This window comes from Drosophila tropicalis, unplaced genomic scaffold (genome assembly GCF_018151085.1).
Source record: "Drosophila tropicalis isolate 14030-0801.00 unplaced genomic scaffold, ASM1815108v1 contig_527, whole genome shotgun sequence".
In the NCBI taxonomy this organism is placed as follows: domain Eukaryota; kingdom Metazoa; phylum Arthropoda; class Insecta; order Diptera; family Drosophilidae; genus Drosophila; species Drosophila tropicalis.
In genome coordinates, this window is record NW_027172999.1 from 2,693,680 (window position 1) to 2,719,295 (window position 25,616).

Consider the following 25,616-nt stretch of genomic DNA (forward strand, 5'->3'; position numbering starts at 1 on the left):
CAGACACAAACTAAAAACAATTTTTCTAACATACATATACCTTTACTCAATTATCAATAATCATTATTATAACTCCATAATATTAAGTTATTTCCTAAAAATGGGAGGTGTAGTATATTCATACCAAAAATCATTTTGTAACACCTTGTTGCAAGTATAAACAATTAAATATATACGCAATCAACTACAAGTGTGCACTTGAATATTGTGACGAGTCACAATACTTGGCAGCGTCTGAAACCTCATTACCGTTCCCCTTCTAATATATATTTAAGTTAAAGTACGCCGATCCAGGACCCCTCTGTTGATTGTCTTCGTTACGCCCATGGAGGGCATTTTAAAATATTAAAATATAAATTAAACTGTAGTTCTTTTGACAGACAATGCTCTGATCTACGCTTCCCTCTTTCTGGTTCCGATTTGGCATGGCAGCGGCGTCGAGCGCTTCGCGGAGAGGGCAATCTCTCAGCATCGGCCGCTGCGTCGCATGCCGACGCCAAATGGAAAAGCAAAGAACTGGAAAGCGAAAGAGAGGGACGGAAATCGTGACGCGTGCCAAAGGACAAGACGCATCGTATGTTTTCACCGTTAGTATATAAGTAGGCCGAGCAAGGGTAGGTTTGATCAGAGACATAGAATTGGAGAAAAATCACTTAGCAAGTGACCATCATAGTGCGAAGACCAGTGAAAACCAACAAGTAGCAGCAACAGAGCAAGGATTAAATTAAGTGAGCTCATTACCCAGGTTTCCTCTTTAGCTTTAAGTGCGATAGGAATCCCTTGAACAATGATTGTTTAGAAATTAGCTAACTACAAAAAAAAATCTGATTTGTTACTGTTAATTAATACGCTTGACATTTTTATGAAACCACGTCTACCGAATCTCCTCCCTTTTGCCTTTGTCCCGTAATATTCTAAAGTGGAGCCGAGGGATCAGTGAATTTCGGCGGGATGAGTTATTCTCCTGCAATCGAAGACACTCACTGATCTCAAGTCTCAGTCAAGATTCGCTTCGCTTCGCAGATTAGTCGTTGCAGCTCCTCTTGGATTATCCTTTTACCCTTTCGTATCCCCTTTTCCGTCCCTTTAGGTTGCGTCCGCTTCATTCATAATACTTTCAAGGTCCTCAGATCAAATAAGCCACAGCCACAGCTTCTTTACAGATGGCGCCCGAGCAGGGACCTTGAAGAGTATTATGAGTGAAAAGTAAAATATATATACATATGTATATATTTATATATATTTTTTTATCAGTTTCTCATTTTTTTTTTTTGTGTTGTGTTGTTCTTTTACTTCTATTTGCAAGTACAGTCGCGCGTTGCGTTTTTTTTTAAAGCAGGCTTTTAAAGGAAACGTTTTCATAGCGTGTGCGAAAACAAAGGAGAAGTTCGTGTGCATTGACCCTCACATGTGTGATGCCGGTTCGGATCGTGTGTATGTGTATGAGTGACGCTGACTCTCGTGTATGTGAGCGCTCACAATACGAATTGTCGGGGTTCGCCTAGAAATATGTGAATGTGACGCACAGTGAAACGAGAGTAACAAATTAAGAAAAAAAAAAACAACACACACAAGTCATACAATGCCAAAAGAAGAATATCGGCAGAGTCTCCGGCAGGGTTTCGACAGAGTCATCAGCAGAGTCATCAACAAAGTTTTCGACAGGATTAATAGTATCTTCAACAGCGTAGTTCTGACATTATTATTAATGGAGTCAGCAATAGAGTTAGCGACAGGGCTAGCGACAGAGTCATTAACGGAGCCATCGTCAGAGTCATACAAAAAATAGTGAGTTCAAAAACATAGGGAGTCTCAATTAGAAAATATCGAGAAAAATAACCAGAGAAAACGAACAAAGAATACGAACACTTCGAGTTGAAAGTGGGCCTGGAAATGGGTAGCCTACAAATCGACCGCTCTCACGTGGACAGTGAGGAAGAGAGATTCGTCCAACATGAAAGTCAATTTAAAAATCAAAGCATATGAACCGAAAGAGCAGTCAGTGCTTGGCACTCATCAAGACAACGTCAAAGAAAAAGAAAAGGAGAAGTGCTTAAATTTGGAAGGATAATAACATACCGAAGATCATCAATCAGGATTACGCACCATTACATATTTACAACGGAAGGATCAACAAGGACCTAGTACAAGACATTTTAAGGACATCTCAGCACCCAAGGAAATAGTACAAGAGCATTCACCGCCAAGGACCCAGTGCCACTAAGCTTCAAGGACATCTCAGCACCCAAGGATATGGTGCAAAGGACATAAAGAAATTCTGCGTCAAGGACAATTATTTTCCCATGAATATTCAATGCGAGTAAATTTTTTACTTCTCGAGTGACATCGCAGGATATTTAACAGCTTCTATAGCAACCATATTCAGCATTCGCGAATTATTCCAATTCAAGTCAACAAACTGGATATAATTTTATCACCAGGCAAGATCTTTCAAAATATTCGAATCGCAAATATTTTACAAAATATTAAACCTAAAACACCTCCAAGATCCCTATCTTCGGATTAACTCACGTTTACGCATTGTTTTTGTTTTTCTTTGAACAAACATATATGTATGTTCACGCCACCGGGTGAACAGCAGAGAGTGAGGGGTAAGGTTTTGCCCAAAACGAAACGCGGTCATACGGAGAGATTGAATAAAGCATAATTATTAACCGAAGTAATTGGCACCCGCCAACTAATTGTACTCTCATTGGAGCCTTCCGCCCTTCCACGAACATTGGTCCTTCGAGCCGGATATCCTTCCGCTCTTCCAGCTCGCATCGGCGGAATTCCTGATAAGTACAACATTTCTTATTAAAAATCTCATTCACATTATATCCCATTACATACTTATAAAAGTGTGAGGTTTCCGCTCTTCCATAGCGACCTACACACTTTTGTATACTTGTATGTACATACCTGACCTGTTCCAAAGGTTACATGGTATTTCCCGATCATTTTTGTGTTTATGAAGTGCATTTTTTTCCATTCTTCGAAATTCTGTGTTGGTGTTTAGATTATATAAAATAATATAACATTAGAACATAAAAATAATTTTATGATTTGATCGCCTTGTTGACACAAATCGTTGTTAAATGGTTTTGGACAAAGTGATCGCCTAGTTGATAAATTTTTATTCAATGGGTATGCACTGCTACCTTGTTGCGGAAAACCAACTCCTAGTTTTCCAATGAATTGTTTTTAGTCGCCAAGTTGGCTACGCAATGATTGCCAAGTTAATCAATTGCGATGTATTAAGTCGAGACCCCAGATTGATGTGAACTGTTCATCAATTTGTGACCTCGCTTAGGATTGTTCTGTGTCCAAAGCGTGCAAGAAAGTAGTCGCCTAGTTGACCGGGTTCCTTGTTGTTGAGAGTTTGGTCGCCAGAGTTGACCTTATGGATAAGGGCAAAACTTACATAGAAGTCTGTCAAATTTTTAATTGCTCCCCAACTGCAGTTCCAAATGCATTAAAATTTAAAAAAATATCAGAAAGACGTGGCCGAAAGCTTAAAATCTCGCCCGAATTAGAAAAAAAAATAGTACGAGACTCAAGGCTTCGCCCGTTTGCATCTGCTGTGGAGATCCAGGAAGAGCCTAAAGTGCCGGCCAGTGTTTGGATAGTGCGGTGAGAGTTACCTCAAAATAACTTGAACGCTCGCAGCCCTCGGAAAAATCCGCTTCTCCCACAGAAGACCATAAACGAATGGATTGAATGCTCAAAATTTCACATAAAATGGCCTGTGGAGAAATGGCGCAACATACTGTGGTCAAATGAATCCAAAATTGTGATGTTTGGACAGAGGGGATCTAGGCCGTATATTCGTGGACAGAAAAACACGGAGTACAGTCCACAGTACACCACAAATACTATTAAACATGGCAGATGAAGTGTGTTGGTGTCAGGCTGTTTTCCTTAATACGGTGTTGTACCTATATGCTGCATAGAATGCATAATGTGTACGTTAAAATTATTGAGGAAGTAAAGGTACCACAGGACGAAGAGAAAATATTACTTTGTTGGGTATTTCAACAAGACAATAACTAGAAACACACAAGGAAAGTGGCAAAAGCTCGTATCGACAATACTAGAGTAGATTTAATGAAGTGGCCCGCACAGTCGCCCGATCTGAGCCCGATTGAAAATTTGTAGTGCGACGTTAAGAAGGGAGTAGTTGCTGCAAAGCCAACTACTAAAAGAGGTCCTTAGACTGCTATAGAGCGTACATAAAAGGCCATAACACCAGAAAAGTGTTAGAAAATGATAGATTCAATGCCGCGTCGCTGCGCAGCCGTATTGGGGAACAATGGACATGCCACTAATTATTAATAGGTTGATATTAACTTGGTCTTTATTTTTAAACTATTTCCCTGGAATAAAACCCTATACTATGATATTTTTTGCTCTTTAAAATATGTGCTACTATTATTTTGCTTGCCTCAATTCGGAACTATTGACACCAAATCTTTATTATTTTTGAAATATCAAAATGGAGTGGTTTTTTTTGTTTATAATATAATTATTAACAGACCGAATAAAAAATTTGCATACCAAGAAGTCTCAGTCTTGCCCCGATAACATAACTTTCTATAATATTTATGAAATGGGTGAAGCCACTACTATTTTTTTGCTCGCAGCTGTATGTATTAGCCGTCAAAACGGAAAAAAGTTTTATCTAAAAAGTCTAATTGTTGATCTAAGTCAATGTTTTTCATCGATCGTTCCTATGGAAGATATATGATATATATCCATCCTATTTTCATCAAATTTGGCATAGTCATTTATATGTAGGTGTAATAAACTCACCAATTTCAGAGAGGGTATTATACAATTGGTGAGATGTTCGGATACGTTTCCGACCCCATAAAATATATATAATTAAATATCTGGTTTTCCCAAAGAGGAAAAAAAACCAGAGGGCCGGGGCTAAGTTCGACCGGGTCAAAGTTTGTATACCCTTGCAACTTTTTTGGTAACTCTTTAGCCATTAGCCATCAATGTGGAAGAACGTATTATCTAAAAAGGCTTATGTTTGCGAAAGAATGGCCTACAATCTTAGCATGGAAAATAACGAAGATATTGATCAAAGTCACTGTTTTTTACCGATCGTTTCTATGGGAGCTATATGATATAATCACCCGATCTTTATCAAATTCGGCACAGTCATTAACAGATATATTAAACTAACAAATGTTTAGTTTGAAAGCAATCGCGTTCAAAGTAACGAAGTTATTTACAAAAGTCACTGTTTTCGACCGATCGTTCCTATGGGAGCTATATGATATAGTCACCCGATCTTCATCAAATTTGGCACAGTAGTTTAAAGGCGTAATAAACTGTATTATATTAAGCTTCACGATAATAGCACAGAAAATAACGAAGTTATTGAGAAAAGTCACTGTTCGTGACATTGGCGAAGTTGCAGTATGATATAGTGTTCCGATCCGGCTGAATCCGAGATATACAACCCCTGCAGTATATACAAGCCTACGTGCAAAATTTCAGCTCTGTAGCTCTTACGGTCTAGGAGGAGTTTGCGTTGATCCAGACGGACGGACGGACATGGCTATTTGAATTCGTCTCGTCGTGCTGATCAAGAATATATATACTTTGTATGGTCGGAGATGCTTCGTTCTATGCGTTGCACACTTCTGACCAAAATTAATATACCCTTTTTGCAAGGGTATAAAAAGTCACTGTTCGTTACTTTGCCGTTCGTATGGGAGCTATATGATATAGTGGTCCGATCCGGCTGAATCCGAGATATGCAACCCCTGCAGTATATACAAGCCTACATGCAAAATTTATGTAATAACCCTAGCATTACATCGATTCTTTCGAAATAAAATCAATTTTTTTAATCTTGCTCCTATGTTTTGGGTCGTTTTACTAGTGGTATGTCGATTTTATCGCCATATTCCATATGATATAGGAGAGCATAACCTTCTTCATGACGTTCATGTAGACATTTCGATTCATATTCCCACAAATCTTATGATTTGGACCAAGTCATTTATATGAGAAACTACCCCAAATCATGCCACATTGCCTAACCGTTTTAGCGTGTCGTGTTTGTGGTATTCTGAATATTCCGGAAGACGTACGTACTGTTCAGACCATGCACCACCTAACAAGACTGCTTTGCTCGTTTTCAATATGAACATTCATTTGAAGTTTGTCAAATTACAAAAATTTCACGACAATAGCACAGAAAATAACGGGAGCTATATGATATAGTGGTCTGATCCGGCTGAAAGGGTATATCAATTTTGGTCAGAAGTGTGCAACGCATAGAAGGAAGCACATATTCTTGAGATGAGTTCAAATAGCCATGTCCGTACGTCTGTCCGTCCGTCTGGATCAGCGCAAACTCCTCCTAGACCGTAAGAGTTTCAAAATTTTGCATGCAGGCTTGTATGTAGTACACAGGTTGTATATCTCGGATTCAGCCGGATCGGACCACTATATCATATAGCTCCCACACAAACTTCAAAAGCACAAACAGTAACTTTTTTTAATACCTTCGTTATTTTAAGCATTTTACATTTATAGAGGACGGTGCCAAATTTGATCAAGATCGAGTGACTATGTCACATTGCTCCCATAGGAACGATCGTTTGAAAACAGTGCCTTTTGTCAATAACTTTGTCAGGGTAACAGATATATTTGACTGTGCTAAATTTAAACAAGATCGGGTGACTATTTTATCAAGCCCCTATAGGAATGATCGGTGGAAACCAGTGACTTTGATCAATATCTTAGTTATTTCCTATGCTAAGATTGTAGGCCGTTCTTTCGCAAACTTTAGCCTTTTTGGAAAAAATGTTTTTCCACTTTGATAGCTATCGGTAAGGAAAGGGTTACAAAAAAAGTTGCAGGAGTATACAAACTTTGACGCGGTCGAAATTAGCCCCAGCCCTCTGGTTTTTTTAAGTTTTACATCGTTTTCCAAGATTTTGGATCCAATACGTCTTCTCAGCAAAGCAATGCGTTCCTCCCCCTACTATCATGAAAATTTTAGCGTTAGTTGGTGCATAATTATCTAATAAATATTGGCAGTTAATTATTAAACGAAAAGCTGCTATATTTTTAACAACAGGGTAAAAAATTACTTCCTGTTCTTATCGGAAAAGCTTGAAAAAATTCTTATAATATTAAAAATTTTCGATTAAATGAAACTTTGCTCTAGTTGCGTGATCAAAAAGTCAGTATAAAAGAAAATTGTGAATGGCATTTATTTTAGGGACCTATTTGTTTCAATCGTTCGAATGAGCAGACTCGAGGTCATTTTTGGGAAAACAAAAATTTAAAATGTTGTCTGTATAGCGCTATTTCGTGAACTACTTGAGGATAATACTCAGTAATGTCACTAACAACTTAACTTGATAACGTGCTAACAGAAGATGACTTCTTCATAACGAACTATTTCAACAAGACGAAGGGAATTGTAAATAACACAGGACTAGAAGGACGGTTTGACAAAGATAAAGCGGGAAATGCATGTTGTAGTCATTGTCCATGACCTTAAGGCACATACATACTTCACAAATTTAACCAAAATTAGATAGCCACATTACATACCTGTAATATGACAGCTTTTTTATAAACTTCGACTAAATGGCATACCATATATACTTATACACCACACAGCTTGACTTTGTACGCAGCAGTTTTCCGGAAATAAATAAAATGAGTCTTGTAGGTAGATGGACACAAAATATTGCAAGGGTATAAAAACATTGGCATGGCCGAGATTAGCCGCGGATAGCCTCCGGCTAAAAGGTTAAGCCTACAATAAAAGTTTTTTTAGGGCATCGGTATTGTAAACAATTCTTCGCCTTATAATGTTACTTGAGAATTATTGAATACTTAACTACTTGTAAATTGTGATTTTCACGTTATTTAAACATAACACGTATCTCATCATTACACAAATCAATGTAGAGTCCGATTCAAGGCAGAATCAAGGAGTCTATTGCTAAAGGTGGTGGCTTAAAATATGGATGTGATGCTTGCCGAGAGGTCGAGAATGAGATGCGCTCTTTCATGAGTCGGACTAGAGATAGTTTTGACACTTTAAGGGCAGGTTTTAATAAACTCCAAGCGGAGTTTACTGCGGTGGAGACTCAGTTCAGAAGTTTATCGCTTATGAATGAGTCTCCGAAACGTAAAAGGACCAGTCCTTGGGGTGTTTCTGCATCTGTAGACCCGCCAGCGTCTCTTATCGTCCCCGACCGGTCTCATGCACCGTCCACTCCTAATGTACAGCAATTGATTTCGTTTAAGAGCCCGGTTGTGAATGCTATTAGTAAGGAATTACCGGTATCACCTGGGAATGATCTCTTAAAAACGATGCCTATTGTAGTGTCCGATGTGTCCGGGCAATTACCCATTCCAATGTATATTGCCGATAGTTCTAAAAGTATCGAGGGCCCCGTAAACAAGTTGACTGCTGCAGTGGGTGACTTGTCCAACGTTACTGCTGCGGCTGACGCTTCGGGACCGCGGCCTCTCGTTGGCATACCACCAAAGAAACATATATTTGTTTCTAGGCTAGACCCTGTTGTCACATCTGATGATGTAATAGCCTATATTCGGAAGAAAGTTAACGTCTCGAATATTGCGGTGGAGAAGTTTAAATTTTCTTACTCTCGGGACATTTCGTCCTTTAAAATTAGTGTTTCTGCCAATATCTTCGACACTATATGTCGAGAAGATTTTTGGCCAAAACATATACTAGTTAAGGAATATACTGTGAAAAAGAAAAATCGGAAACCGATTCGCTTGCCAACAACAACAACTAATACCATTCCTGCCACATCAGCATCTGCTGGTGTGTCAAAAAACTAGCTTCGTCCCTTAACCTGGGTTACCAGAACGTTAGAGGGCTGAAATCTAAACTTTCTAATCTCTATGTAGATAGACTTTCTTTTGAACATAACATTCTAGCTTTTACAGAGACGTGGCTAAAACCTGATATTGCTGATGCATCGGTTTTTTCCACAAACTTTTCTATATTCAGACGTGACCGGATTTCTCGTATAGGTGGTGGCGTTCTGATAGCTGTTGATGCTGCTTTATCATCTGAAATGATTCAATTTTCTAGTACCCAGGAGATTGAGTTTGTCGGTGTTAAAGTAAATTTTAAATCTTTTAATGCTTTCATTACTTGCTCATAGTTGTAGGTGATTTTAATTTACCCGCTTTAGCATGGTCACTAACAGATGAATCTACCACGTTGCTGCCCTCTTTGTCACATGACTTTATTGATGGCCTTCTAGGCTTATCTTTATCCCAAGTCAATCCCGTCTTAAATTCTAATAGAAAATCGTTAGATCTTATTTTTGTATTGGATTCTTCTTATTGTGAGGTTTCTAGGATCGAACCATTTGTTTCTTCCAGAAGACAAATTTCATCCTACATTAAATTTAAAAATTGATTTGCCCTTGCATTCACCATTACTTGGTTCAAATGAGTTACCTCTAACTAGGTGCTTTCGTAAGACTGACTTTGCCAGCCTTAATGAAAACATTGCTACTACCGATTGGTCTTATCTGTACAATTGTAGAGATATGAACTCAGCTGTTCGTTTTTTCTATGATACTCTGAATTCACTCTTTGATATTTGTGTGCCTCTTAGTAGGCTGGAGCGGCTTAACAAACCTCCCTGGTTCTCTCGTGAGTTATCCAATTTGAAAAATGTGAAGACACGATATTATAAGAAGTTTCAAAAAACACGTCGTTCATCAGATTATGCTCTGTATACAGTCGCTCGTTCAAAATTCATGATGCTTAATACTCAATGCTATAAGAATTATCTTCAGCGGTGTAAGCTTCAGTTTTCTTCCGACCCTAAACAATTTTATAACTTTGTTAATTCTAAACGTAAGACCTCTGTGCACCCATCTTTTTTGTCTTTTCAAAATAAAAAAGCAAGCACTGATCAGGCAATTGCCGATATGTTTGCGAGTTTTTTCAAAACAACTTATTCCTCAACGGAATATCGAGCAAGTCCGTATCCTTATCATTTAAAAAAGGCTAATTGCATTTTCAATCCAGTGATTGATGAAAGTTCTATTCTTAGCGAACTTAAATTAGTTAAACCTGTTTATTCTCCGGGGCCAGATGGTCTTCCTGGATGCGTACTCAGGTTCTGTGCAAACGCATTATGTAAACCCATTTTAAAATTGTTTCTATTGTCTGTCGAATCTTCCTCTTTTCCATCTATTTGGAAGGAGTCGTTTATCATTCCTCTGCATAAAAATGGCAAAAAGTCCGAAGCCTCTAACTATAAGGGTATCTCAAAATTGTCCGCTATTCCGAAAGCTTTTGAGAAAATTATAACTTCTCAATTGCAACATTTTTGCAGCTCTATTATTTCGCCCTCCCAACATGGGTTTGTGAAACGTAGATCTACAACCACTAACCTTTTAGAATTTACATCAGTAATTATCAAGGGGTTTAAAAATGGTAAACAAACTGATGTAATATACACTGACTTTAGCAAAGCCTTTGATTCCGTTAATCATACCCTATTACTTTCTAAGCTGAGCGACATTGGGTTTCCACCCCTTTTCCTTTCTTGGGTTCGTGAATATTTAACAAATAGAAAACAGAAGGTACTTTTTAAGTCTTCTTTTTCCGCTTCCATTCCTGTGACTTCTGGTGTACCTCAAGGTAGTCATCTTGGCCCTCTGCTCTTCACACTATTCATTAACGATCTTCCATCAGTCATTGTTCATTCGCGTGTGCTTATGTATGCTGACGATGTCAAGCTTTGTCTTACTCATAAAGATACAGATTCATTTAGTCGGCTACAAGCTGATCTTAAAAACTTTCAATCCTGGTGCCAGTTTAATCTACTAAATCTTAACACTACCAAATGTAAGGTAATGACTTTTTTCCGTAACTCTCCCCAACTGGTCACTTATTTTCTAAACAATACCCCTTTAGAACGTTTAAATAATATAAATGATTTGGGCGTACTTATGGACCATAAGTTAAATTTTAACACCCACATTTCCACCACGGTCGCAAAGGCCATGAGTGTCCTGGGTTTCATTAAAAGATGGTCAAAAGAATTTGATCACCCCTATACAACCAAAGTTCTTTTTACTTCGCTTGTCCGTCCTATTTTAGAGTATGGATCTTGCATTTGGTCACCTCAATATGAGTCGCACCAGATTAGACTTGAATCCGTTCAAAAGCAGTTTTTGCTATTTGCTCTTCGTGGCTTAAGCTGGGATCGCAATGTCAATTTGCCTTCGTATTCTAGTAGACTTCTCTTGATTAACCTTCCGTCCCTAACTAACCGTAGAATTATGCTTGGTGTCATTTTTATGCACAAGCTCCTAATTGGTGATATCGACTCGCCTAAGTTATTAGCTCAGGTGAATCTGTCGGTACCATGTAGACGGAGTAGACATCCTTTGATACCTCTATCCCTTAGTCGTTGTTCTTCTAACTATGCTATGCATGAACCTTTTAGGGTCCTCTGCTCTGATTACGACCTTCTATTCCCTGTAATCAGCTCAGAGTTTTCTATTAATATGCTTAAAACATCTATCCTATCCCATTTAGTTAATAGATGGCTATAGTATTATTTGTTTGTCTGTTTTTTCTATTGTGTATTTGTCCACGCGATTCGTGCCGTGCGTTATACGGCTGCACCCCTCGGTCGGTCGGGTGGGAGGTGGGCAGTTATCTGCTTGGGCTCGCGCGTAACAGGCTATGTCCTGGTGTCGTAGGGGCCACTTGAACGTACTGCGCATAGTATCGTCAACGTCCGCTAATACCTTTCGATGTGAATTATATGTGGCTGGAAAATACGTTTCGCGAGATATACATATATGTATATTTAAATCATGTACCTAAGAAAATTAAACGGATTTCACCATCGAGTATCTTAACTTCAGCTAATTGTATTGAATTGTATCGAAAAATGGCAATTTTGACTGGCCACCGCGTTTGCCCGATTTAACGCCACCTGACTTCTTCTTGTGGGGATATTTAAAATCAAAGGTTTATATTAATAAGCCAAATACCATAGAAGAGCTTAAGAACAACAATAGCCGCTATTCCAGCCGAAACGTTAGCTAAAACTATGGAAAATGCTGCAAAACGAACACAATACGCCGTACAGTCTCAACAAATCAACAAAAAGTCAATATGGGCAACCCTGTATACATATAGCAACGGTGTAGTGTTCTTATGATAAAGACTTCACTGTATGGTGCGGTACACCATCAAGGAATATTTAATTTATCCATTAGTACACATACGCGCAATATTTATTGCAAGAAGGCTAGTTATGTTGGCCTGCAAACGGCCCCACTGTCTAAGCTAAGATTGCAATGTAAGCACAAAGCTCCCGACTTTCACTATAGTAGACACGACTTCAAATCGGATGTTTACTTTAGAGTAAGCTAGTGTTATAAACTAGGGTTTATTTAGGTAAAGCAAAAACAAAAGGTTCTTTTTACACCTATCCTGATGACAGGTTTAGAACCCGGCACATAGAGCCACAAGTAACGGAAAAACGACATCTCAGAAGAGAATCGCCAACCGTAACCTGTCTAAGGCGTTTAGAGAAGCTCAGTCCAACCAGGACCAAACATCCCCTGTGGAAAGCTTAACAAACTTTAAGCGTTTCTAACTGGTGTATGGGACGGCACATCTTAAATTAACTCGCTTGTACTTCGCTGTTTGAGTATTGGGGAGTGAGTGTTTGAAATTTCAATTGAATAAGATCTCTAAAAGGATAAAACCAGTCCGTGACTTTTGAAGTTATTAAAAAAGGTACCGCAATACCTACAGCTCGGCTTCCACCAAAAACACGGTATAACTGCCCATAGAGGATGTTCATGATGCTATGCGCAGTACGTTTAAATGGGCCCTACAATACTAGGACAAAGCCTGTACGCGTGAGCCCAAGGTGAAGGGTGACGCATGGTACCCTCAGATTGACATAGTCAATAACAGAGGCGAATCTAATTCACCATTAAGAAGCTCGTGCAAAAAATAACACCAAGCAAATTGTTTTATCGTAGAAACATCACAATTGGAAAAATCCAAGAAAAATACAAGATCTCACGCCATTATAGTCTTTAAGAAAATCGAATTTGTTTAAATTTCGAAGGCGGAAGGGGGCGTGGCAAAAATTTACCAACGTTGGTACTAACGTACCAAACTCTAGCTTTAATAGTCTCTGAGATCTAGGTGTTCATACTGACAGACGGACATAATCAGGAACATTTTTTCGGTCCGATCGTACACTTGTGCACACATAATTAAAGCACTCAAGTTTACCATAACAAATTAAAAGGAATCTTTTTCCTCCTTTTATATTTAATAATAATGACATTTTTATTAAAATATGTATATGGTATTTGACAAAGTAAAAAAACGAAAAACTTGCATAAACTTAAAAAATACAAAATAATACTGCTCACATAATTAAAGCACCTGAAGTTACTCCTTCGTTTTGTTGTCGTATTTGTGTTATGCTTAAAATTGGAGAAATATTTTAGGAAATTGTCATGGGGTAAAAAAAAGTTCAAGTCCTACAAAAAGCACTATTGGTAAAGTTGCAAATGCTGTTGCATGTTATAAAAAAAATGGCACTTTTAAAAATAAGCCTCTCCGGAAACAAAGATAAAAGGGCACAGAATGAAAATCATTAGCATGAGTAAAGCAGATCCGTTTTTAAACTCATTTCAAATCAGAGCTCAAATGGAGTCCAACTATGACGTAAGTAAGCCGCTAGCTTCGAACCGAAACATAAAGAAGCTCATTCAATTTGCAACCGAACATTTGTTAAAAGCTCTCAGTTTTTGGAACATGATCATCTAGACTCTAGAGCGACGAATCAAAGTTCAATGTGTTAAGGGATGATGGTAGACCTTATGTGCAGCGACCCCCAAACAGGGAATTGGATTCCAGGTACACCAACAAGACGGTAAAACACGGGGGCTCTTCAGTAATTTTTTAAAAGTTGTTTCACATCATCTGGAGTAGGTCCCCTTTTCAAAATTGAGGGTACCATAAATGGAGAATAATCAATGAATACGCTGACAATTAACCGCTTGCGTTGGTTTTTCAGCATGATAATGACACCGAACACTGCTGTAAAAGCATGGCTGAATAAAGAGTTTAAGTAAGCCGCTAGCTTCGAACCGAAACATAAAGAAGCTCATTCAATTTGCAACCGAACATTTGTTAAAAGCTCTCAGTTTTTGGAACATGATCATCTAGACTCTAGAGCGACGAATCAAAGTTCAATGTGTTAAGGGATGATGGTAGACCTTATGTGCAGCGACCCCCAAACAGGGAATTGGATTCCAGGTACACCAACAAGACGGTAAAACACGGGGGCTCTTCAGTAATTTTTTAAAAGTTGTTTCACATCATCTGGAGTAGGTCCCCTTTTCAAAATTGAGGGTACCATAAATGGAGAATAATCAATGAATACGCTGACAATTAACCGCTTGCGTTGGTTTTTCAGCATGATAATGACACCGAACACTGCTGTAAAAGCATGGCTGAATAAAGAGTTTAAGTTTTGGATTGGCCCCCGAGGGATATTGAAGGGAGACGTTGTATACAAAAAGAATGGTGTAAAATCACTTCAGATCAGTGTAGACGTCTTGTACCAACAATCCCGAAGCGATATTCAACTGCTTTTAAGCTAAAAGGTCACCCCACTCAACTTAATGTGAGTTCATAAAAAAGTGGCGGTTTTGACAAAATGTTAATGGTTTTAACGATTTTCTTTCAGGTGACTTAATTATGTGAGCGGGACATTTATGAAATACTTAAACAATTTTAAGTTTTTGTTTAAAATTAAAAAAAGGTAATGGTAAAGGGTTGCTTATATCTTATCCTCTAAAAAAAATGTACATCTGTGGTAAAATGAAAATTATTCATAGTATGCGTACAAGTAGCGGCCTTTATATAGTTGCTTTGATTATGTGAGCACAAGAGTATTAATATCACAATTAGAAGGGTCAAATGCAAATATGAGATCCAACAATCTTCCATTACAAATTAAACTATTGACAGAATTGGCTTGAGGTAAAAAAAAAAACCAAAAACCATGGAAACTACATTGTAGATGCATACCATTCAATTTAGCATACTGCAACAGGTAAATTAAAATCAATAGCTTCGTGCGTTGCCAGGATTCGTTGTATCATGTAATAGAAACTGTTCCACCTTGTAGGCATTTCTTGTAAAAGGGTGTAAGCAAATTTATCTTGAACCATTTTGAATTTTTCATTTACTATGGAACTTTTCTTTAAAAATTTTAATATCACCTTACATTTTGTAAATAAAGCCTTAAATGCTTCGTCTTTATCCAATTTGAGTCCATCTTGGACAACCAAATTTAAGGTATGAGCAAAGCATGGAAGATTCCGTATATTTATTAATTCGCACGCTTTTAGCATTGCACTGGCATTGTCTGTAACGATGTAAATAGTTTTTTCGTAAACATTTTAAAAGTTTAGTATTTCTCGCAAGGTGTTTGGAATATTTTGACCCTAGTGATTAGTTGGGTCAATTAACTTGCGTGTGGCTAACGATGCTGTTTTCATGGTATACTCATGGAGAAAGTGGCATGTTACGGTTATAAAATTTACATTTGCACTTGAGGTCCACAAGTCGCATGTGACGGCAATATTTGAAATACTCTTCAACATCGCGGACAATGTGGCCGAAGAGTCTCGAAACGAATTATGCATCAGCACATCTCTTAATTGCGTTCGACTTGGAAGCTTGTACCATGGATCCAAGATCCAAGCCTTCATTTTCGATGACACTGTATGGCTGCACATCTTTGGCTATCATCTTGGTTAGGGCTCTGTCAATAACATTCTTTCGCTTACTGTTTGCATCGTAGAATACGGCTCTTTTCAAATACGAGTCCATAGAGCGCATACTGGGCCTGCAACTGCTGCTTGTAGATGCTGTGTTGTAGTTATCAGGAAGTGTAGCTATTGTGCTAGAATCCGGTGCGTGGTCTTTTAAATCTGGATAAAATCATTTTAAATGGTCCCGCAAATTCGAAGTGTTTCCGCCTGTTTTATATTCTTTTGCGCAGTTTAGGCACTTTGCAAATTTTTTGTCGTCGGACCGCTTAAAATATTTCCAAACTTCAGATATTTTATTTTTCATCTTTTGTGTTTGTTTCTTGGACACAACATCCTTTTTGGAGTCTGAGGAGGTGCAGTCGCAAACCGGAGTAGAGCCGCGACGTTTACCTTGTATTTGACAAAAATTTAATATTTACAGTATATGTAAGTGCAAACGACGCACAGTGGGGCCTTCTGGCATTTAGCATTGCAAAAATCATAGCGTTTAAACCAATAAAGCGATTTCAAAAATTTTAAAAAGCATATGATAAAGAATACCTTAAGCTTCAAAATGAATTTTTGTCAAAAGTGCTGGGTATTCGTGGTGCTGTAATATTCAAGGTCAAAGTCAGAAAATATTTCCAAGCATGTTTTTCCTTTAAAAATGGATCGAAACCCGGGTTTTTTCAATCACAAATGGAATTTTTCATTGTTTTAGACGACTATGTAACATTTTTGAATGTTTTAGTTTGATTTTTTAACATAATTACAAAAAGAAAAAAAAATTTTTTTAATATTTTTTAGGTTAATTTTGAAAATTTGCTATTGATGGCTGATTGTCTTCAAAATAATTTTCAATATTTACATCAGTATCTAATAAACTCAACATTTCGGGACTATAGTTGCTATTTTCCAAATCCTTTCGTGATCGCACGTGTCTCAGTGATGCAATAAGTGGGTCCGAAGAGGCTGCTAGCATGTTAAAAAGGTCTTTATTTTGTCTAACACGAGAAGTTTTTAATGTATTAGTGTATCTGAACCTTTTGTAGTCCTTGTTTTTACATTCCTGTGCTTCTTCGGATAGCTCTCCAAGTGGTAAACACTGATGTTCTATTAAATCCTTTCCGTGAGCCAAAATCCTATGTACCGTTGGGGTAAGTTTTTTTTGCGGATACAATTCAGTCAAAAGATGAGCAGTCTTTGAAGTATATTCGAAAAATTGTTCACCATTTACCATTTCCTTGCAATTTATAACATTCAAGATAACAGCCTTAATGATCTCTTGACTAACACCTGTTATAAAAGATGTCACTTCATCATTTTCAAAAAATCTCCTTAAAGTATTTCCATCATTCGTGTTTCGGTATTACCCTTTTTGTATTAATTAGGTAAACAACTTAATATTTACATCCAATCAGGTAAACGGAAATAAAAACGACCAACCCACAAATAGGACAAACTTTTCTTCAACTTAAATAACAAGTCTTGTCAATAATAAGTCTTGTCATTTTTTCCAAAGCAGGTAATTAGCAATTTATCATTGTAGAAAGGTAGTATTTGCAAAACAGCATTACGCAATGTTATGATTTAAATACAAAGAAGCTATAGGCCAATACGCATGCGCTCTTCTTCTTCCTTAAACCAGCAGCGCATTTTTTAGGCGAGGTTGCCTTAGTTTTATGGCTTACGCATCGCTGTCGCAGGTCTCCGCATATTGGGACTATATATGTACATCTGATAGGTAAATATTTCACCTACCTAGTGTATGTAGTCCGGTATTGATACTCATTGAGTCTTGCTAGTTTTATTCCATCAAAGTTCAAAAAATGCCAATATTTAGTACATTTTTTAAACGCTTCTAGTTCAATAACTATTTAAGTAATTATTAAAATTTATGAAACATGCTATTAATAAAGAACATACTTTTCAGAAAAATCCAAGATCGATTGTTGAAATCGCCCAATATTCAGTTTTAAAGTTGCGATTTTTTTTTTTAAATTATCATTTTTTCCTTTTCACTAAAAATGTCTCAACTTTGGGCGCCTCTAGCACCCATGAATCTCAACCGATTTCAAAAATTTTGGTAAATGTTTACTATAACTACTCGGTCCCAAAACGCGCTTAAACTACATAATTTTGGTATCAAACGAAAGAGAGCACGACCTCAGGTGCGCCTTGGCGATTTGTTTCGTAGTTTTTGAGTAATTAACAAAAGAAAATTAATATTTTTAGCGGGACTATAGCTAAAAGTAGCTTTTTCCGGCTAAAAAAAGCTGTTCAATTTTAATATGGTGTTGCCAAATGCCGAATTTTGGATACTCGAATACGCGGGCTTTTTGAATATTTTGTTCGCACTTTTCTCAACAAACGAAAATATTGTTGAGTTTACAATATTTCTTGATTTTATGGAACAAATATAGTTTAGAATACAATATTCGGCTGCCAGAGCAGCCAAATATTCCTCGACTTTAGAAATTAGATTAAAATATTTGGCTACCAGGGCGGTCAAACAGCGCGCCAAATAAAAATAGCGTTTGACAACACTGAAATCTAGCTTTACCCGTTTTTTCCACTTTTCAACACTGAAATCTCGAGTAGTAATAGTAAACATTTACCAAAATTTTTCATAATCTCTGAAGTATTTCCTATCGATTGCATATATAATTTTTGCCAAACGCGATCATGAAAAAACGTATTTTTTGCAACGCTATCCGAGCAGAGGCCCAACTGTGCGACGCCAAAAATAAATGCGGCAAATTGTATTGCAGTGATGTGAAACCAAACTATCGATAGTGCACTATCGGCACTATCGGTAATGCAGCGCAATCGATAGTATGACAGCTCTATAGTGCCAAACCATCGATAGTAACTATAGTGCCATCGATAGTTCTCCACCTCTAATGGAAATATATAATTCCATTAAATAATAAAGAATTCAACATTTTGTCAATGATACTTCTTCAAAAAAATTTCAGCACTGTTGCTGGGGAATAGTTGATCCAGACGGATGGACAGACTGGCTATTTTAACTCCTCCTCGTGTTAATCAAGAATACATATTGTAACGTGTTTTACCTTTGTGGAACAAAATAACGCCACCCGTGGCCGAGCGGTTGGTTTACGGTTGGGCGTTCGATCGTCAGGCCTAAGATAACTCAGCAGAATCGCAAAGAAAACAGAGATAGTTTCTTTCGTTTATTCGATCTATTTATTTTCCTTGTCTTGGCGGCAGCGAAAACTTTCAAGCCCCTCCTCTCTCTTTCTCTCCTTTTCTTTTCTCTTTGTTAAGTTGGCCGCGCTAGCTCAAAAAAACTAGCCCTCCCGGTGGCGCCGTTATTAGTGTGCCCAGCCGTAGAGAATGGGACTGCTTCTTAAGGGGAACAGTTTGCGTTTTCCTACTATACGAGTTGCCACCCAGGCTGTCTACGTTACATTACCCCCTCCTTAGACTCGAGGCTCCTGCCCGAGTACCAAGTCGTTGCGAGGATCAGGCCGGTAAACAGCCAAACGGTTCACATGCACGGTTCTGGTAACTCTTTTTCCAGGGGGTCGAATTTCGTAGACAAGATCCGAAATCCGACGTACTATTGTAGCGGGCCCAATCCAATCGCATTGTAGCTTTGGGCAACGGCCCACTCTTCGGCTAGGTGAATAGAGCCATACTTCGTCGCCGGGGCAGAATTCCTGAGGGTGCGATCGTAGGTCGTAGCGGACTTTGTTCGTCTGGGCAGCCGTTAGCAGTTGGCGGCGAGCGTTCGCATTTACCACCCGCAGTTGATTTTGCAGCTTAGCCAAGAATTCCGGGACTTCCGTTGGAACCGGAGCTGGTGTTCCAAATAGTAAATCGTTGGGCAGTCTAAGTTCTCTTCCAAACGTTAGCCTTGCGGGCGAATAACCGGAGCTTTCATGAACCGCTGACCTGTAGGCCAATAACGCCATGGGCAGCAGCTCATCCCAATCATGCTGGCTAGTAGATACAAACTTTGCCAAGTAATCTAGCAACGTGCGATTGAAGCGTTCCACCATGCCGTCTGACTGTGGATGCAGCGGCGTGGTACGTGTCTTTTCAACAGTCATCAGCCGCATACAGGCCTGGAAGACGCCCGCTTCGAAGTTGCGTCCTTGATCAGAGTGTAAGACGAATGGAACGCCGAATCGACAGAAGACTTCTTGTACCAATGCTCGAGCTACGGTTTCGGCTGTCTGGTCCGGTATGGCTGCACATTCCGGCCACTTGGTAAAATAATCCATAACGACCGCGACGTAACGGTTCCCACGAGGCGTAGTGGGTAGAGGGCCTAGAATGTCAATCGCTAGACGATCGAACGGGGCTCCCATTAGGCTTGGTTGCAGGCGACCGACGGTTCTTCGAGGTGGTCCTTTGCGTGCGTTGCAGATGGTGCAGCGTGCGCACCAGAGGGTTATATCGGCACTTTGGCCGACCCAGTAAAATCGCTTCTTCGCTTTGGCTAAAGTCTTCTTAGCACTGAAGTGACCTCCGGATGGAGAGTCGTGCACGCCTCGAATGGCAGCATCTACCAGTGAGCGGGGCATAAGGGCTACCGGTATATTCTCCGAGTTTTTTATGGTAATCACTCCTATTTCATCAAAGGCTAATCGGTCGTAGAGATGCCACAAAGCTCTAATTTCTGGGCTCTCGCCCCACAATGTTGTTTTAGGCGGTCGTTCGGACTTGTTCATCCAATCGCGCACCTTACCGAGGGCCTGGTCCGCCTCTTGCTCCTTGCGCAGATCGGGTAACAGGACTTGGGTAAACAACACGACCACTCCATTTTTCCGTTCGACTCTTTCGCATGTGGGACAGTCTCTACAAGGTCGGCGAGAGAGGCTGTCAGCGTTACCATGTTGTGTACCACTTCGATGCTGAATCTGCATGTCGTACTGTTGCAGACGTTCTATCCAACGTGCCATCTGCCCTTCTGGTTCTTTGAAGTTGTACAGCCACTGTAAAGACGCATGGTCAGTCCGTACGAGAAACGGACGGCCATACAAATAATGATGAAAGTGTTTAGTGGCACGGACTACGGCGAGGAGCTCTCGACGTGTTACACAATAGTTACGTTCTACTGGTTGGAAACATTTACTATAATATTCGATTACTCGTTCTTGTCCATCCTGTAGTTGATGAAGCGCCGCACCCGCCCCAGAATTCGAGGCGTCCGTATCTAGAATAAATTGGCCGGTGTCATTGGGAAACGCCAAGACGGGGGCTGTCGTAAGACACTGCTTCAAGGTGTCAAAGGAGTGACTGCAGTGAGTGTCCCATTCAAAGCGTCGAAGTTTCTCAGTCAGCTGGTGGAGCGGTCGAGCGATAGTAGCGAAGTTGGGGATAAACTTGCGGTAGTATGAGCAAAGACCCAAAAACGATCGCACTTCCTTGGTACTTCGAGGTGTAGGCCAGCTCAGCACTTTATCAATCTTGCTGGGGCACGCCTGTAATCCATCACGACTCACGATATGGCCTAGGTAACTAACTTGTTTCTTAAAGAAGCTGCACTTTTTCGGACTAAGTTTAAGGCCAGCCTCTGCCAGTCGTTTAAACACGTCCTGCAGGTGTGTGAGGTGCTCCTCGGTCGTGCGAGAATAAACAATCACGTCATCAAGATAGACTAGCGCGAACTTCCACATCACCCCAGACAGAAGATTGTCCATCAAACGTTCAAACGTAGCGGGGGCGTTGCAAAGCCCAAATGGCATCACATTGAACTCGAAAAGTCCAGCATCGCAAGTGAAAGCTGTCTTTGGTCGGGAGGGTTCGTCCATCCGCACCTGCCAGTATCCGCTTTGTAAGTCCATCGTCGAAAACCACTGGGAGCCGTACAACGTGGATAGGATGTCGTCCATTTTGGGCAGCGGGTATGAGTCCTTGACTGTTATCTCATTCAGGCGCCTATAGTCCACGCAAAATCGTGTCGCTCCATCTTTCTTCTTGACTAGCACTACCGGCGACGACCACGGACTGACGGAAGGGCGAATTATGCCTCTGTTCTCCATGTCAGCAACCAGTTGCTGCACCTCAGCTTTGCGAGCAAGAGGTATTCTTCGGGCCATCTGTTTAATAGGGCGTGCCGGCCCGGTATCGATGTGGTGAGAAGCTAAGTTGGTTTGACCAGTCTCGTCATCGTTTCGGGCAAAAATAAGCCGATAGCGATTCAAAAGTTCCTTTAGCATTAGTTGTTTTGTAGGCGGTAGGTCCACTTCCCCGAATCGGTCCCAATCGACAGAATCTGAGCTCGCATCTTCCCATCTGTCTGGTAATACCACTTCTACGGTTTCTAAGTCGCCCAAAACTAGTGTGGGTGGCAGCGTCCTCTCGTGTGCGCTTAGATTCGATATCCTGGCAGAAAATTGGCCGGCCACTGGTTGGACGACGCCGGTGCTCAGGACGATATCGTCCGGCAGCTCTGTGTAACAGTCTTCCTTCAGTAAGCTCGGTAACGCCGGCTTAGTCGTCGCACATTGCACTCTGACATGCGTGTCGGAGCGTGGCGCCAAACAGACGGGAGTCATCAAGTATATCGGATTTCGTGGCGCTTCGGAGGCGCGGAGCAAGGGCATGGTACCCCAGTGGAACCTTAGGTGCATCTTATCAAAGTCGATCACGACCTTGTGTTCTAGCCAAAAATCAGTACCCAGCAGTGTTGGCGTAGAATCCTTCACCAGGACAAATCGATGAATCAGGGGCTTGCGCAGCACTTGCAACTCTACCATCGTTTCTTCAGTGGAGGTGAGCGTTGACGACGCCATACCATACATGGTTACCTGGCATGGTGAGGTTCGTATTGGCTGCTTCACATCTCGCCAATTCAACACCGAGACTGCCGCGCCGGTATCCACCACTATTGGCAACGGCCTCTGCTGAAAGAAAACAATACAATGTAAGCTGTCCTTAGCATTTGGTACAGGTGAATACGTAGCTTGGATAGGATTCCCCGTCCCACGTCGGCCATTTAAGATAGCAGCATCTTTCCTGTTTATTTCAGGGGGGCATTTAGCGCATATATTTGATGGGACGGCGGCCAAGGGTTCACGAAACAATCGCGCCAATACGGTTTCTTCGTTCAAGCCAGGGTTCTCGCTTCCAACCGCGGGCTCGGTCCATAGTGACTCGTGCAACGGCGTGGTTGGATGCCTGTTGCTCTGGTCCGTGGATGGCTCCAATGTGGTAGGAACGGAATGCTCAAATATGGCAGACCGCTCAACTCCATTAACGGTGGAAACGTTAGAATGGCGAACGTTCCTGGTACTGGCGGCTGAATTTCGGGTTGCTACTATTGCCAATGTTCGCCCCGCTACATTGGCATGCTGCTGTTTTCCGAAGGGTGACTTGTTGTTAGCGGTGCCTCTTTCGTGAGCTGGCTGCGACCTCGTCTTCGTCGGCGACGTTTTGGTGTATGGATGTCCCCACTCTCGACCACCTGACTGTGCAGAACCGGCTTACCGTGTGTGCGTCCAAACTGGGCTTGCACTCGCATCGCTACGTCCAACGCCTCTTGTAGCTGAATCGGTCGACTAGAAATTACTAATCCCTGTAGCGGAGTTTCGCGCATACCGTCAATAAATTGTTGCACCAGAATCTGGTCATACATATGTCCGGGCATTCCACTAAAAGCGCATTGGGCCAAGCGTTCCAATTCCAATGCAAAATCGGGCAATGATTCCCTGGGTCCTTGGATCCGATGACGCAACAGTTGATAGCTCGACCGGCAATCTAGCATGAATCGTTGACGCATGGCGGCACACAGTGCTGAGTAGGTAAGTGTAGGTTGTGTAGGCAAGGTGCCATAAAATGTTGAGGCGCGACCGCGCAGATTCAACACCACTGCCAAACATTTCTCATCCTCTGCCCACTGATAGTAATTCGCCACCTTGTCTACCAGTCGCTCAAATTCGCCCCAAGATCCAGTTCCATCAAACAACGGCAACAAACCAGGATTAAATTGCGGGACGGGGGTGATCGCGCCCACGCCGCTCCGTAGGTGGTGGAAGCGGCCCGTGGCAGCGCGTCCTGCCTTGGTTGGGGTAACCCACCCCACGTGGTGTGTTCCGGCGGCGAAACGGGCCCTGGCACCGCTGTGGGCTGCGCGTTTATAAAGGACCGTTCTAAGGCTTCGAACATTCGGTCGATCTTTTTATTCACCGCCTCCACTGATTGTGCTATAGCAATAATAGAACTGCCGCTATCCTCTTCCATTCTGCTGTTCCGAGCCTGCGTCGATTTTTTAGGCATTTTACACGTGGTGAGGTTCTTCGCAGTAACCGAACATAACCCCACACCTGACACCAATGTAACGTGTTTTACCTTTGTGGAACAAAATAACGCCACCCGTGGCCGAGCGGTTGGTTTACGGTTGGGCGTTCGATCGTCAGGCCTAAGATAACTCAGCAGAATCGCAAAGAAAACAGAGATAGTTTCTTTCGTTTATTCGATCTATTTATTTTCCTTGTCTTGGCGGCAGCGAAAACTTTCAAGCCCCTCCTCTCTCTTTCTCTCCTTTTCTTTTCTCTTTGTTAAGTTGGCCGCGCTAGCTCAAAAAAACTAGCCCTCCCGGTGGCGCCGTTATTAGTGTGCCCAGCCGTAGAGAATGGGACTGCTTCTTAAGGGGAACAGTTTGCGTTTTCCTACTATACGAGTTGCCACCCAGGCTGTCTACGTTACAATATGTTTACTTTGTATTGTCAAACATGCTTCCTTCTATGAGTTGCACACTTTGACCAAAATTAACATATTGCTGCTAGAGTATAAAAAAGTCAAAAACATTTGTGGGAAACCTTTTTTTTTTTTGTGTAAAACTATATTTTTTACAATACTTAAATATATAATTACAGAGGCTAAGCAATGACCACATCTGCTACTTTTTGTATCAGATACTACGAGGATTAAAGTACATACACTCAGCAAATGTTTTACATCGCGATTTGAAACCAAGCAACCTATTATTAAATAAGACGTGTGATTTAAAGGTGGGTATTTTTAAATATGTTTTGGTTACTTTGTCTTTTAATGTGTTTTTTTCAGATTTGTGATTTTGGATTAGCCCGGATTGCTGATCCTGAACACGATCATACTGGTTTTTTAACGGAATATGTAGCTACCAGGTGGTATCGTGCTCCTGAAATTATGCTAAACTCTAAGGGATATACTAAATCAATTGACATCTGGTCGGTTGGTTGCATATTAGCTGAAATGTTAAGTAACAGACCTATATTTCCGGGAAAACACTACTTGGACCAACTTAACCATATCCTTGGTGTCTTAGGATCACCATCACAGGAAGATTTGGAGTGTATAATAAATGAAAAAGTAAGTTTAACACAATCATCTAGGGTGGGGCACTCCCATAACTTTTTACACTGCCACCGGCAGAATAAGTACATTAAACTGACAAAGTGACTGTTGAAGTTTAAAGAGAAACATAACTTGTATAATTTTGTGATACGAACAAAAAGAAACTTTTTGAGTTCAGCCTAAGATTTTAGCTATACATTGTACATCGTTTTTAAAACATTCCGTTGCACATAGCCAGACCTATACATGTCGATATAGCCACGTCCGTCTGTCCGCCGGTCCGTCCGTCTGTGCAAATCAACTTCACGGCGCCATCTTAAGAGCTATCGGAATAAAACTGATATTTGAGCTACTTATAGCCCGGAGCAGATAAAGTATGATAATTGTCAGGACGGACTACTATATTGCTTAGATATTGTGAAATCCAATGCTTTTGTTTCTTAAAACCTT

The 25,616-nt window shown here is 40.5% G+C and overlaps 1 protein-coding gene across 4 annotated transcripts in view; it reads left to right on the forward strand.

Moving 5' to 3' along the window:
• The window catches only part of rl (Mitogen-activated protein kinase rl), an 85,467-nt gene that overhangs the window by 24,226 nt on the left and 35,625 nt on the right, over nucleotides 1-25,616 (forward strand). For all 4 annotated transcript variants that reach the window (XM_068287386.1, XM_068287385.1, XM_068287384.1 and 1 more), the window contains exons 5-6: nucleotides 24,707-24,841; nucleotides 24,897-25,181. In XM_068287386.1, coding sequence (XP_068143487.1) covers nucleotides 24,707-24,841; nucleotides 24,897-25,181 — 420 coding nt within the window. The remainder of the gene's footprint in view (nucleotides 1-24,706; nucleotides 24,842-24,896; nucleotides 25,182-25,616) is intronic.